Source organism: Fusarium vanettenii (genome assembly GCF_000151355.1).
Source record: "Fusarium vanettenii 77-13-4 chromosome 5 genomic scaffold NECHAsca_5_chr5_3_0, whole genome shotgun sequence".
NCBI classification, from domain to species: Eukaryota; Fungi; Ascomycota; class Sordariomycetes; order Hypocreales; family Nectriaceae; genus Fusarium; species Fusarium vanettenii.
Window position 1 is genome coordinate 2,522,907 of NW_003315878.1, and position 14,814 is coordinate 2,537,720.

At 52.2% G+C, this 14,814-nt stretch overlaps 4 protein-coding genes across 4 annotated transcripts; 3 read left to right on the plus strand and 1 right to left on the minus strand.

Moving 5' to 3' along the window:
* Positions 1-3,533: 3,533 nt before the first annotated feature.
* NECHADRAFT_93960 (uncharacterized protein) lies at positions 3,534-4,935 on the plus strand (the record flags this gene model as incomplete). Its single annotated transcript, XM_003051012.1, has 3 exons — positions 3,534-4,553; positions 4,587-4,845; positions 4,889-4,935. 3 exons carry the CDS (start codon positions 3,534-3,536, stop codon positions 4,933-4,935), a joined length of 1,326 nt encoding a protein of 441 aa, XP_003051058.1.
* Positions 4,936-5,174: 239 nt separating this feature from the next.
* NECHADRAFT_69777 (uncharacterized protein) lies at positions 5,175-7,491 on the minus strand. The gene is made up of 2 exons (XM_003051425.1): positions 5,769-7,491; positions 5,175-5,716 (listed from the first exon to the last, which is right to left on the minus strand). Exons 1-2 carry the CDS (start codon positions 7,215-7,217, stop codon positions 5,438-5,440), a joined length of 1,728 nt encoding a protein of 575 aa, XP_003051471.1. The 5' UTR covers positions 7,218-7,491; the 3' UTR covers positions 5,175-5,437.
* A 3,235-nt stretch (positions 7,492-10,726) lies between these two features.
* Positions 10,727-12,079, plus strand: NECHADRAFT_80943 (uncharacterized protein; the record flags this gene model as incomplete). Its single annotated transcript, XM_003051013.1, has 1 exon — positions 10,727-12,079. The coding sequence occupies one exon, from the start codon at positions 10,727-10,729 to the stop codon at positions 12,077-12,079; it is 1,353 nt and encodes a 450-aa protein (XP_003051059.1).
* Positions 12,080-13,036: 957 nt separating this feature from the next.
* On the plus strand, positions 13,037-14,233 carry NECHADRAFT_100720 (uncharacterized protein; the record flags this gene model as incomplete). Its single annotated transcript, XM_003051014.1, has 3 exons — positions 13,037-13,129; positions 13,174-13,333; positions 13,461-14,233. 3 exons carry the CDS (start codon positions 13,037-13,039, stop codon positions 14,231-14,233), a joined length of 1,026 nt encoding a protein of 341 aa, XP_003051060.1.
* Positions 14,234-14,814: the final 581 nt, after the last annotated feature.

The following is a 14,814-nucleotide window of genomic DNA, read 5'->3' on the forward strand; positions in this document are numbered from 1 at the left end:
CTCGATCGTCATTCAATGCCCAGACGGGATGAATACGAGCCGATGGGCGGCCTCCTGTGGATGAGCAGCTGCCGCCCTGACGTGCTGACTCGATCAGTTCAGCCCTACATTCAGGTTCACACTTCCTGATGCGGAAAGAGTGGACAGGGGGGAAGAAAACAAAAAGATACATGTATAAGATATCAGCGCCCAAAGATGAAGTGAGCCGAGGGGGGTCCCAGGCTAGCTTGATCCATACCCAAGAAGCGGACCGAGCCTTGGTCGACGTGCCCAATGATGGGCCGAAGAAGATGGAATGGCCGGGTTCCTATTAAAAGATGCAAGGCGCGGAAAATTAATCAGCGGCGTTAAATCTATTGTTGGATCAGGATGACGGGCTGTGAACGGACGAATGAGTGGCTGTGCGGGCCCTGGCTAACCTTGCGGATGGGGTCCCGTGCAGGGGTTTTGGGTTGATGTGATGTGCACGCCATCCCGATTGAGAAATGGGAGAGACGATGATTAACTTTGTCTATGATTTTGAATTTCGGTTGTGAATTCGGTTGTTGAAGATGCGTGGGGTGAAGGGATTGGAGAGAAAGAATTCTAGGGCAGCATTCACAGATCAGGCAATACAGACACTCCATGTACAAACAATGCATGTACAAAGCCACCATGTCTCGCAGATAATCAAGCCATCTAGAATCCATTTGGAATCACCATTCAAAGAACACCATTCTCAACCGCCAAATCTTTTCCATCAAATCGACAGTTGGATGATAAGCTAAATGGTTAGTGCACCAAAACCCCTGAAATTGACAACTCCACTGGATGACATTGAACCGTCGATGGCGCAGCCCACTCTCTCTCTCTCTCTAAAAATAACACCACGATCTTAGCCCTTCTAAAAGTCCGGACTCCGACACCTCCGAAGACCGGGGAATGTTTTACTCTCAAAGAATCCTTTAAACGCCATTAAGCGCCGCGTGCTGTTTATCTTTGTCGCACCTCGAATGTGGCACTGGCTCGGACAAGATCTGGTGCCGAGGCTGTTACTCGATCGACACGTAATCAAGCCTTTCAAGGTAGATGAGCAACACAAGTTATGAAGTTTCAAGTTGGGCTACTTTGCTGATCTTAAGGTTTCTCTTCTTATTAAAACGGAGTATTCGGCATATTAATAAGGAGCCATGTCTTCCACAGTCTTGACGTCAAGTTCCATGCCACAAACCGCCGCAACGAGCTTACATTACGCCAGCCGTGGTAGAGAAGGTCAAGCACAGGTTTTGCATCCCCCTGGCGCGTTGCAAGCTGATATCAATATAGACCCTATAGCCAGGTCGTGAAAGACTTGATCAGCAGGCCAGCTGCCACGGTTGGAAAAGCTCCCTCTCTGCTAAACACCTGCACGACATCCTCACCCCTGGCGCTCGTGGTGAAGCGATGGTCTGGTCCGACCCAGCGGGGCTCGGCAGAGGCGCCGGCCGAAAAGCACAAACGCAATATCGGCCTTCCAAGGGACCAAGCAAAAGGATGTAAGTCCATCTCATGTCAATACCATGGGTGGATATTGCAGTTGCTATGATGGTCAAACAGCTTCATCTCTGGCAACGATTAGAACTACTCCCGCATTAGCCTCGATCGAAGAGGTTCGCTTCAGGATCTAACTCGCCATGCCTCAGTTCTTTGAGGCCGACAACTGAGTACAAGGTTGATCAGTCTATGAGAGCATTACGTTGAGACAGAGAGCCTATTGCAACAACAAAGGGCGCTTTTTCGACACGATGTTTACATAAGATCAATGCTGTAGAAACCTGTAACTGGCTAGATATAACTAACTATGTGACATATCTTGTAACAAGGCAGCTATCAAAGCTTGTTTGTACCCAGTCAGTACCCAATGAAGGATATCTCCCTAACTTGTTCACTTTAGCTACTTAATGTTTCCTCTTATATAGAGCCAAACACATAAGTGAAGAATGTCATCGCAACAAGGTCCCCTCTAACTTCAGCCCATCTATACCCAACTCGTTGAGCCCTAGCCCCGGTTATGCCCCCTCACCCACGTCAATCCCCAGCTTATCAGCCCCAATGCTCAATTCCATAGGGCAGAAATGTTTATCTTACCAACACTGAAACGTGCTTATGATATCTTCCCAACTCTCTGGCCCGGAACTGTTCCGTTGGGTGGAGACCCTACGAACCCATGCTCCTTGGCATCCACTGTTACATCCCGCCCCATCGTTTGGATACGGAAACTCTTGACGGCCAGAGTCAGAATCACAGCTTCACTTTTACGTAAAATGGCTCCGTCTTGGCTGAGCCAAGGTCTGGAGAGAAGCGGAGGCCATGGGCTCTTTCCCCTGGGGTAACTGCCTTGCCCATGGGGAAATCCCAACTACCCAGGGTCATGAGGGGGAAAAGAAATACATCAGCTTTTTTCAGACATGCTTTTTGTGATTCTTTCAACCGTTGTCGGTTTTGAGTGCATGCATGTACGCCACACAGCAAGCCTCGCAGATTGAGTTAGTGAAGGATGTATGAGGCTCAAGCTATCAAAGGAGACTAAAGATACGGGCCGTCGATCGAAAGTCGCCCGTCTCACTGCAGCTGCTTCTTTAGGCTTCGGGGGATACAAGACCCTGACCTGGCTCACGATGCGCGGTTTTTTTATGCTTTCACCCAAAGGCCACATCATCTTGCTCCCTGACAACAACCTGATTGCTTGCCCCTATAACCTGCTTTCCTGTGCAGGCGCGCTGGCTTTCCCTTAGATGTTTGTCGACACTGAGGCCTTTGTCTGGCTTGAGCGTTTGTTACGTCAAGGGTGCAATCAACAACGGCCGATGCTCAACCTGGATCGACATGGGCTGTACGTATCCCGTTACTGCTTGTTGAGCCTCGTGTCTCTTCAACAGCAACCTCATCGATCAAAACTTCCCCCGTGTTCCCAGCATCAGAAACCGAAAACTCGATACTCTCACGACTAAATACCCCATACGCAAAACATTGCCTCAGCAGAGAATGTCTCCACTGCGGGCATGATTGTGGGGAGTTTTCCATACTCCACGATATCACGGCTTCCTATGGGGAAGGTTTCGCCGGCCCAGGAGCAAACACCCATCGCCAAGGGCGTGGCAATGTCAGACAACACCAGGCCATGTAATTCGAATAACTCATGGAATTTCCGGTGGAATTTCTAGAAGTATAAAAGTGCTCGGGGCACGCCGCTAGTTTGTTTTAGTTCTTTATCATAGTCTCAAGTGCCTCGAGTTCCTAGCAAAGCCCTACTTCACTTGTCCACACAAACTGAAATCTCTTCTTGGACTTTATGTGTCACATCCTTTTCTTCCAAGCACGAGGTTGCTAAGGGAAAACACAGCCAGCCTCTCCAACAATCCCCAGCAACATATAATCAGCTCCCCCTGAACACCAACAACATGACCGCCATGATGTCTTCCATCCCAAACGAAACCAACAACGCCATCGTCCCCGCGGCAGACAACGACCAAATCGACACCAAAAAGCAGAGCAGCGATGCCGAAAAGGGCCAAATGTCTGGAAATGACGAAGTCGACTTCAAGGCCGCCCCCCACGAGGAGGTTGCCGACAACATCTTTGGCGGCGAGGGAGGTGAGGGCTTCCGCAACATGGGACGCTGGGATACACTCTTTGCTTTGGTCACAAACCAGCTAGGTCTCGGAGTCCTCTCCCTGCCGTCGTGTCTCAAGATTCTCGGCATTGTTCCCGGACTCGTCGCCATCGTCTCGATTGGTGTCCTTACTTGGTACTCGGGCATCCTTCTCCACAAGTTCTACTGCAAACATCCCCATGTCGTCAACATGGTTGATATGGTTGCCGTTATGGGAGGGCGCCGTTGGGAAATCGTGGCAGCCGTTGGAATCTTGATCCAGCTCCTCATGACCTGCGCTTCATCTGCCATAACCCTTTCTGTCATCCTCAACACCATCAGCGAACATGCCATGTGTACCGTTGGGTTCATCGGCGTCGGTGCTTTGATCATCTGGCTCTTCTGTCTCCCTCGCACCGTCAAATTCGTCTCTCAGAGCGGTGTCCCCTGCTTCCTCAGCATCATCATCGCGTCTCTCATCGTCATCATCAGCCTAGGCGTCAAGAAACCCACCAAAGCCCCTGAAGATTGGAAAGCCGATATTGTCATTGCAGCTTCGCCGGATTTCAAGCAAGTCTTCAACGCCTGCCTCCGTGTCTTTTTCGCCTACGCAGGCAATGTTGCCTATTGCTCCTATATGGCCGAGATGAGAGACCCAGCCCGTGATTTCTCTTTTGGCCTTTCATGGCTGTTCGTCGTGTCGATTGCTGTTTATTCTACTGTTGCGATCGCCATATATTGTCTAGCGGGCGAGTTCACCACGTCGCCAGCACTTGGCTCAGCTCCCATAATCTACGCCAAAGGAGCATACGGTGTCATCATCCCAGCAGTCCTTACTACAGGCCTCGCCAATGGTCATATCGGTATCAAGTACATCTACATTTCTGTTATGCGCAAGTTGAAGGCCACGAACGAGATTACTTCCTCCACGCTTAGATCTTGGGTCGTCTGGGTGTCGTCCGCCACTGTCTTCTAGGCCCTTTGCTTCATTCTTTCCAACGCCATCCCCATTTTCGATTCTATCCTCGCCATCAGTTCCTGTACAACATATGCTTGGACTGCCTGGGGTATCAGCGCCTGCTTCTGGTTCCACATGAATAAGGGTTCATACTTTGTGGACTGGAAGCAGATGGCCTTCTTCGCCCTGAACGTCGGTCTCATCGGTCTTACCCTCTTCATGAACAGCGTCGGGCTATGGTCGGCCATTTCAGAACTCCTGGATAGTTTCAAGAGTGGTTCAGGAGTCCGGGGTTCCTTTGACTGTGGAAACAACGCCAGTTTCTAAGTCAATCCCAGCTGAGAGCCGTCCTGCTGCTGGTACTTGAAGACTCTTGGCAGCAGCCATAAATGAAGCCCGATACTGTCTCTGCTTATATTGTGTCTAGATTGCCTCGGTCACCTTTGTATTTTGCATGTAGATCTCCTCGCATATCAATACGGTATTTTTGTCATTGTATGGGTCGCAACGCTGAGCATTCAACCCGCGACCAGCAAGTTCCCATAACCACCACGACTGGTACTACACTCTGGGGGCTGATAGTTCAGTACGTGTGTAATAATGATTAGATACGCAAATCAGTAGCCTGTGTATATATTGATCACCTGTATCATAACAGCGTCTATCATTGAGTGGCATTGCCTTGATGAAGCCGCTTTCACGCGTCGCTTCTTTATCCTGACACCACCCCTCATATACTCTCCATCTCTTTACGCCTGGGCATTTTCTCGACCCCAAAAGAATTTACCCGCCCATGTATATCGTGCCAAATGTAAATAATCTATCCAAGATGCCGACTCAGCTGGAGGGAGAGGCTACCGTCAGGGCAATCAAGCTGACTCTGCCTCGGTAGAAGCATCCTCGGAGCCTACCCAATCGTCGCTCTCGAGGCCAGCGCCATGGATGAACAAGGAAGCGATCCAACCGCAGATGGCCAGGCCGCCAAACAAACTCCATGCCAGTGCCTCGCCTTTGGGATGGATGCGGGTTGACAGCGTGAACAGGGCACCAGACACAAAGGGCCCAATGCTGCGACCCAGGGCGGAAAGGGTCTGCGCCAGACCGTTCAGGCTCCCGAGACTCGCGTGTGATGGGGCAGAGTTGGTAATCTGTCTGCATGTTAGTCGAACCCACTACAGTACAACAGACAAGGCAACTTACCAAGAGCATGACGCTCGATAGGCCACCCACAGCACAGAGGTTCTTGAGGATCAACACCACCCCAAGCTCCAGGTAAAGCCACAGCTTCCCAGATCCAACGCCAAACAGCGGCTTGTCGTCGGCGTAACCAACCCACGGCATCAATACCATGCTGATGCCGAGACCCAAGAGGGCAAACTGATATGTACCAAGATTCCCCACCCTGGTCTTAAATGGCTGGAAGAGGAAGGCTTGGAAGATGATGCTGGCCAGCCCAGCGACACTTAGGCTGACGCCAATCTTGCTGGGGAGAAGATCGCGACCAGCTGGTGGGGGAGTGGCAGCAAATATGGGGTACAAGCTGTTAAAGGAGATGTTGGAGAGTTGAAAGACGAGATATGTGCACAAGACAAGGATGGTGGTGCCTGTAAGCTCTTTCCACGTAGATCTCGCGGGATCTAGCTTGGTGTCTTCGTCGTCGTCATCTTCTGCTTCATCGTCCGAGTCATCAGAGTCGCCAGAGGACAACAGCGGTTGGGTATGCGATCGCGCACGAGGCCATCGTGCGCTCCAAGAGTGACGTCGTGGCGGCGGCTTTTGAGAGGGGAGCCATGATAAGACCTTCTGTACCCAAGCTGGCAGCTCGAAGTTGACCTGTGACTTGTCAAGAGTTTCCTCGAACCAGATTCCTACCACGACGACGCTGCACGCAAGCAGCGCAGCCGCAAGAATATTGGGCGCTAGATATGGAAACTCGTTTCCTACCTTGCCGACAAGAATGCCACCCAAGGCAGGCCCAGTGATACTACCCAGAGAATATATAACGGGCAAGTAGGTAAAGGCTCGGCTCTGGTTGGATCGATCGGTGACCTCGCCCAAAACCGTCGGGACGCAGGCGGCATTGCCATTCAACAATCCCATGGCGACATGGACCACCACAATCTGCCAGTACTGCTTGCAGAGTCCAAAGACGCAGAAGCAGCACATGAGGGCAAAGGTGCCCATGATCAGGACAGGCTTCCTCCCAATCACGTCTGATGCGTATCCCCAGAGGAAATTTGTTGACAGCTGAGCCAATGCGAATGCGCTGGCCAGAATCCCGACATACAAGCCGGCCTCGGCAGGAGGGATCCCTGGCATGGACACCACCATGTCGGGGAGGTATGGAGATATCGAGTTCAGGGCGGTCTGCTCGGCCAGGGACAGGAACGCTAGCAGAAGCAGCTGCCGAACAGGCAATGGCGTCTCATCGTTATCGTCTTCGGAGGCGGTAGAACTCGCGTCGGACGGGGGAGATGGCTGCTCGAGGGGCGTCTTTGGTGGCGTCGTGGGAAAGGTCTGGTAGCGATGAGACTGTCGTCGCATTGCGCTGAGTGTAGGAATCGGTGCGCCGGCGTGGAACGAGCCTGACGAGGTGGTTCGACTGGCTGCGGTAGCTCTTATCACGGGCGTGGCTCGTGAAGGCGACATGATGGGCAATGTCAAGAGCCTCTTGAGGCCCTGTAAAAGATTGTCGCACAGCGTCAGTCAAGCCTCTTCAAGCCTGTCGCCTCGCGCTGGGATCCGGGCACCGGGAACGGCGAAAAGTGGTGACGTAGGGCGGGCAAGATTTACTCGACGGCGGGGCTGACGCGGGCCAGAAAGAGGACAGAGCTTGGACGCGACAAGGGCATTGCCGGAGGAGGGGAGGAGAGAAGGCAAGAACTGGTCTAGCCTCTAAACCGTCGATTGAGCGAAAATTGAGTGATTGAGGAGTAAGGATTGCAAGGGGAGGATTTGTCGCAGATGGCCCCCATTTCGATGGAAGAGAGGTGCAGCTGATGCCGGCCGCGTGAGTCGCATTCCAGGTACGTACCTCGAAAGATCTTTGCCGGAGGGTACGGCCCACTTCGGACTTGACACCCAATCAGAGGCGGTGATTGGCGAGGAACCGGACGGCGCGTTCCGCTGTTCGGGAGGCAAAAGCTTGGCCTGGCCATGCTTGGTCTTGGAGCAGCGAATCGAGTCTCTCTACAGGTTGTTTTAATCACGGATAAGCAAATTATTGGGTTCAGGAAAGGATCATATTTAAATAGAGCGGCGAAACACGGTCGCCCAGTTTCATGCCTCATTCGAACTGCCCCAGAGCATCATTGAAACGGCAGGTTGGCACGTGCTCTAGGTTAGTTGGTGTTGAGTTAGGGATGATGATCTCTCTGAATGAATGTCATTGTGCCTTCCACTGTTATTGTTGTTTGCGTCACTGTAAACATAACGTTATTATGAGTCCATGACAGTTACTCATCTCCTGGGTTTTATCTCTCACAACGATTTACCATTGGCCGAGGCGACCTTTGAGCTTGGGCCTAACGGCAAGAAGCCTACGTGATCACTTACGCCGCATACGGCGATAGCTTGACCGTACCATTTCCCTATGATCATTGTCCACCCCAGCTAGTTTCTCTCAATTTCCGGCCTTAATTCCTTCACTATCACTCTTCCAAACGTAACACTCGTGAGATGAAAAGCACCATTCAAGATTGCCGCTCCAGGAGACCTCAAACCACTCGTCCATGTCGGTGTCTAACTCGCATGTAGACAGTTCGATCTTGGCTATGTAGGAGTGCCCATCCTTGGTCTTTTTAAATCCGAGATGAAGGTTTCGAGAGCAATCCACCGCGATAGCTGGGTCAAGACGATCAAGACGCATGTGGCCAAGGGATGCCTTGTTGCCGTCTGAGTAGTGTAGGAGCAGTCCGGTTATCATGGTCTCCCCTTTCGCTATTTGTCGACAGGGCACCACTTCCACGACGCCCTCGACCGAAGCGCAGGACCAGTGGGGGTTATTGAGAAGCTCAGGATCGGCTGGGTGAGACAAAGGAGCCGAAGTAAGGACTGGAGTGGATGGAAAGCTCGGACAGGGAGCGTCAAACCCCAGTTCGCGAATGCAAAATGGTATCAGGCTGTCAAAAAAGAAGAGGGGGACGCTGCGTTCGTACGCCGGGGAAAACAAGGGGGTCCATTGATACTTGTGTTCGTCCAAGGCCCATGTCTTATGGCATCCAAAGAAGAGCAGGCGCCCGCTATTCATCTCAAATGCCAGGCCTTTCTGATCGATCGAGATACGGTTCCGTTGCACCCAGATGCGGACGATGCGCTCGTCTTTCTTGATGGGCATATAGATCCAGGCTGCGTCCTCGGGGGTGGATTCATAGCACGAAAGGTCGTCGTCGAAACTGCTGTGGGTATGGAGCGCAAGCACGGCAGGGTCGCAACAGATGGAGTAACCGGTGATGTCGGGGTCGTTGTGTCGGAATAGTGACATCTGGCGCGGCTCTGTTGTTGGAGCGTGTGAGAATAGGTATCGAAATAGGGAAAATTCGGGGTCTCGTGGGAGGGAGAAAGATGGCAAGCACCTTGTTGTTTTGCCTCGATCATAGTAGTCGTGATACGATAGATATCGCAGCTTAATACCCTTTGAACTCTGGTCAGCCACATTGCCATCAACTCCAAAGAGGGACATGTTACATCACTGTGAAATTGCACTGAGGCACCTGGCTTGTAGACCGAGAATGACTTCCACCATACGCCGGGAACGTCGCTGACTGTGATGGGGTCGTTGGCCAGTATCACCTGTCTGATGCCGGCATGGTCCTCAGCCACGTAGATCATCTCGGGCGGAACCCAGCTCTCGTCTGACACTGGCGCATTTCTGACAGATTGGAGATGTCGCTGACCCTCAAACGTGGTATAGGTCTCCGTAATCGCCGATGCAACAGAGACATTGGAGACAGTTCTTTGCTACGACAAACTCTTGGATGAGATGTCTGGCCACAGCTCTCCTCAGCCAGCGACGTCGTGCTCTCTCAAGACGCGGCGATGGCTGGAACGACCAAGCGCTGAGCTGGAGCACTCGGTCCAGAGGTGCGTCGTCGACGATCCTCAGGCACGAGGGATGACAACCAACGCCTTCTTCAAACGTGTGAGCGCACCGGTCGAGGCCAGGGCAGGCAGGGTATGCGTCGCTAGGTTGGGCGCCTTCTTCATCATTCGTGATTCTTGTCCACGGGTGGAATGGAAGCGGTCCTGATTTCTCACCCTCTTTCACTATGGGCCCAATATTAGTGTCACAGGAGATATACCATAAGACTTATTCTATACTTACCAACGATTATGATGTCTTCACGTTGTAGTTTGAAGTTGCAGAGACCACATCGCTCTGTTAGCCTTGGAGTTGACATCTTCGGTTTCAGAGGGAAACGCCACAGAGAGAGGTTTAACAGTGAAAAAAAGAATGGAAACAAACCTACAAGAACCGGACTCGGAAGATTTTCGCTTCCGGGTCTCAGGCCCAGTCACTGGTCTGGGTGCTTTGGTTGCACAGCAAACAGATGAAGGTCGGGGCAAACGGGGGCTGAGATGATGCAAGACAGTGAATCAGAGACGAAAGTGCGTCGCTAGCAGAGGGTGCCTCTATAGGTGCCCAAGACATGCATTGAATTGCATTTAAAACTTTGTGCTATTAAAACTGCTTTGGAGACTTATTCCTCAATGCATGAGTTACGTGTGATCCAGCCTGGCTGTCTCGAAGCGCCATGACACTGGCCCCCATCAATTGACTATTAACAGGTAGCATGAAGAAAGGTGACCACGGATGCCCATCATAGCCTAATTTCCCAATTATCGAGCTTTCGGGAAATAGGGCACAGCGATATCATGCGTCTTGGGCCCAGAGTTGGGAGGGAGTCTTTGGCCTCCAATGGAGAAGGGCTCAATGGTGGGCGCCGCCCAACAACGTCAAAAGCTCAATAGTGGCCTCGGCTCAATATCATTGGTTGGACAGATCGAAATAATTGCAGGAACAAGAAATGATACAGTCAGAAGCGCCGGTCCATGATGTCCGGAGAAAGCTATAAGGGTATGTGGCTTCCTTCGGTTAGGACCAACAAGAGCAGCCTTTCTCATGTGCTCATTCATCGCCCCAGTTGGCACTCAACAGAATGCCTGGGAAAACCACAATCCTCGAGGAGCTGACCAAGCCAAACCCACTCGTGAAGAACATGGCCAAATGGGGCCCCAACTCGGCGAACAGTACTTGGGCAGCAGTCGAAGGCTGGACACAGTGGCAGGACTTCACTGCTGAGAGGTTGTACGCCATCTTCTTTGACGTGGTTGAGTCTGAATGGAACGTACGGAGCGAACTGCATGCCTCGCCGACAGACTGGGATAGCCAGGTCTTTGATGAAGATGGGCTCGAGCACGCGGTACTCAGCACGCATCTTCTACCTCCGGTCAATGCCGCTCTCCGACACGGTTTGCGATATGCCAAGCTCGACAAGATGGCCAGCATCAATCTGGGTCGAGCTGGGCGGACATATTATGAGCCTGGAGGGGACCGCCGGTTCAAGCCTGACTGGGCTCTCTGCTCCGGCAACCACATTGAAACATTCGCGGACAACAGTTTTCGCTACTACAGCCTCATGCCAGGGGACAGCAAGCTTTCCAACAAGTGGCATAGCTCATTTTGCCAGGAAGCGGCCAAATTTGCCACTTGGCGGGATCCAGTACGACAGATCCTCACATACTGCATTCAATCTGGTTCTCGATATGGCTTCATCATCACGGACAAGGAGCTTGTTGTGATACGAATTCGTACCGAACCCACTGGATCAGGTCTGGGAGCTTCTAGATCTTCTCGTCAGCAGCCTCAACACTCCTACAACACCTCGACAAGCACCGACATGTCAATGCTTTCGACCAGCATGCGAGATGTGTCCATCTCAGGCTCGTCGTGGAAGTCCACCAGTCCGGCGGTTGACGGGTATCCCGTAGAATATCGAGCGATCCCCTGGGAGAATCATGGGAGGGGCAAACGCCAGTTGACAGTCCGCCTAGCTCTTTTCTACCTGTCCTGGATGGCAGCTCTTGGGCGTAATGAGCCACAGCCTAGCTATCCAAGCCTGGACTCGGCGTGGTTTAGCATTGACGGGGCATTTGTCCACAACACCACGGGTCTCGTATCCAAGAAGAGTGTCAAGAAGGTGGAGTATCCCGACCCGTCGGGGGGGAGAGGGCCGAGATGGGAGACCATTGAGGGCGACGATGACGGTGAGTCCATGCAAGTCCTCACATTGGAGTCGGTCCTTACACTGGACGTCACGGAGCATGGTGGGAGAAATTATTACTACTTCATGGACGACGAGGAGCCCGTGCTCATCACGAGCGGGATTCCGATTTATGACAGTAGCGGACAGCAGTACGGATACTTTGACGGGCTGGCGTGGAGGGTTGGAAGCCCACCGCAGCCTTCGGAGAACACGGCCAAGTCCAAGAGGAAGAAGCACCGAAAATGAGCTGAAGGATGTAGGATGCTGGGGTGTGAGTTTGCGTTTCAGATTGCCAAGGCCTCCATTAAGCAGATTGCAAACAGATGTTTTATTGAGTACCTATCGCACGCATATGCACATTGGTTCCTGGTTCAGCTGGTCGCGAGTATGTGTGAGCGGCGCTCACGTTCCGATGAGCTTGGCTCACGCTTTGGTGAGCTGAGCTCACCCACTGTAGTGAGCAGAGCCAACGCTGCCACCTCTCCATGCATCTCAGGTAATCGAGACGAGATCTTTGGCCAGTGGGTGGGTGGATTGAAGGCACCACACACGTCAGCGGGAGCCTAGACGGGCAATGCCCTCTGGGTATCTAGTTAGGTGCAGCAGAGACTAATCGCGCAGGGTCAATGGAACAGGACCAACTTGTTGTGATTCACGTTTCAATTAGGCGTGTGCAAGACTTCCATGGTAAGGCGCGTCAACAAATCGACTTTCCACTTCCTCCACACAAGCCGCAGAGATAAGGCCCGTTCCTCCCAGAACCCTTGCAGAACTCGCACTGGTCGTCCTCTGCCATACCCAAAGTTGATTCCCAGAGGAGCCGATTTTGTATCATGGGTCAGGTCAAGCTAGCACACGACGTGAGCAGTTCGATTCCAAACACATTCCGCAACGGCAGACATACATAAATGTCGGGGGCGTGAGGGGTGAAGGTGGTCTCGGGTTGTCCAAGTTCTGCATGCAGTGGGCATTGTTTGTTGGAGGGGCAAAGGAGGCCTTTTTGTGGGTGGGATGATGGGCGCCTGTCTCTCTCTTTTTCTCGGCTATATTCGGGCTGAAATGCATCCATCCATTCATTGTATGCACATGAATCGTGTGACTGGCTGATCCCGTTCTGGGCGTGGGTGACTTCAACCATTTGTTTACTTGCTTGGTCCATCTCCGCTCCCTTCCCAAAGCCCTCCACGCTCATTCACAATCGACATGACTGAGAACATTCACCAACAATTAGGATGCACTTGTCGCGGGAGATTCTCAACGCAGGAGGACCTGCTCAGTCATCTTGAAGCTGCCAAGGTCTGTAGTTTGGGAAGTAGAAAGCCTTGTCTGATCTTCAGCAGCGTCGGGTGGAGGAGCTAATGTCAGAATTGCGTGAATGCCTGTCGCACAGCATCTGCCGTATAGATCCCGACAATCTCCAGTCCACCAGTATCGTTGGTCCCCCTGGGTCGATCGAGAACGATCAAGTTGGCCTTGCCTACATGTGTCCGCATGCAGAGTGTGAGGGAATACAAAGAATCAAGTTTAGCAGACGGCGAAATCTTGTGCGACATTATGCAAAACGTGGGAACCCTCCATCTCTATTGTTGAATCTGCATTACCTGGTTGACTCACAATGCTCTGCCAGACATCGAATGCCGAGAAGCATGCGTCTTCTGCGGTACTTCCGTATCTCGAGTTAGCAAGTATGTCGGGCATATCGAGCGCTGCATGCGGCGGAACAAGACCAAGTGTCAACCAGAACGCCAGCAGCAAGACGGAGGGGGTATATATACACAGAACCGACGCTTTGCACAGCGCCGGGTGAAAACCCTCATGGAAATTGTCGCCAAAGAGCTGAGACTCAAGATGGGAGTTGATGATTCGGATTCTGAGCAAGTTTCGGATGAAGAGTTGCAAATGCTCGACTGCCACCAAGATTCCCCCCAGAGCCAGCAGTCCCGCTCACCTCATTTACGCAAGCGAAAACGGGCCAAGATATGTGACTCGAGTAGCAGTATCGATCTTCGGCCGCCGTCACTCCTCGACGCAAATTACCTCCGAGCAGGCACCGAGCCGCTCTCACACGCCATCAGCGGCTTTGGCACAGACAGTACAGAGCCTGCAGCACCTGTGCCCCAGGAACCCGATCCAGGGGTGTCACTCTTTCAAGATGAAATCCCATCATTGGGTCATACCGTGGGCGCTGCAGACGATGCCGCGTTACTTGGCGGTCCGTCGTTCGTGTATTCTCACATGATGAATGGAAAAGAAACTACGGTGCCATCGACTGCGCTGGCTCCGTTCCTTTCCTTCACGATAGACAGGTCTTTAGGCCTCGGCAGAGTCTCAGGGATGGGCACCGAGGGTGAGCAGGATTGTCTGCAGCAAGACAGCTCCCTAAGATGGGTCGACGATTGAACCGGGGGTGTTTCCAAGGAGGCCACAGGACATGCGTTGTGATCGCATTAGACAACTTGGTCCTCAAACCCAAAGTTCACCCCAATAGTCGCACTCTCCATTTCGGTCACCTTCTTCACGAGACCCTCTTGCTTCTCAAGCATCATCTTTCCCCAGTGCTGTAGCCCTTCTGGTGTCGTAAAGCCGAACATGATTGCGAAACCTTGTACAATCTCGAAGGCGAGTCGGCCATCTATAATGGTCCTAGAACGTCTCAGCGTACGAGCAATTAGATAGTCGACATGGAGCACGTACAAACCCCCTTGCATCATTTCAACTTCAGTACTCTCACCTTTCAGGCGCGCAAATGGGACTTGAAATAGCCCGATGGCGGAATGGACTGCTCCAAGAGGATATCGATGTGAACCACCCCAAAGTTTAACCCGTGCTCCCTTGCTCCAGAGCTGCACTACCAGGTATTTTGAGGCAGTCTCAGGGAATGTGTATTGTCGAGAAGGGTCCCTGCCGAATATTTTGTAGAATATCAGACATGATTTTTCAAAACAAGACTCGAGAACATGCCGAACTCTCTAATCTATGGT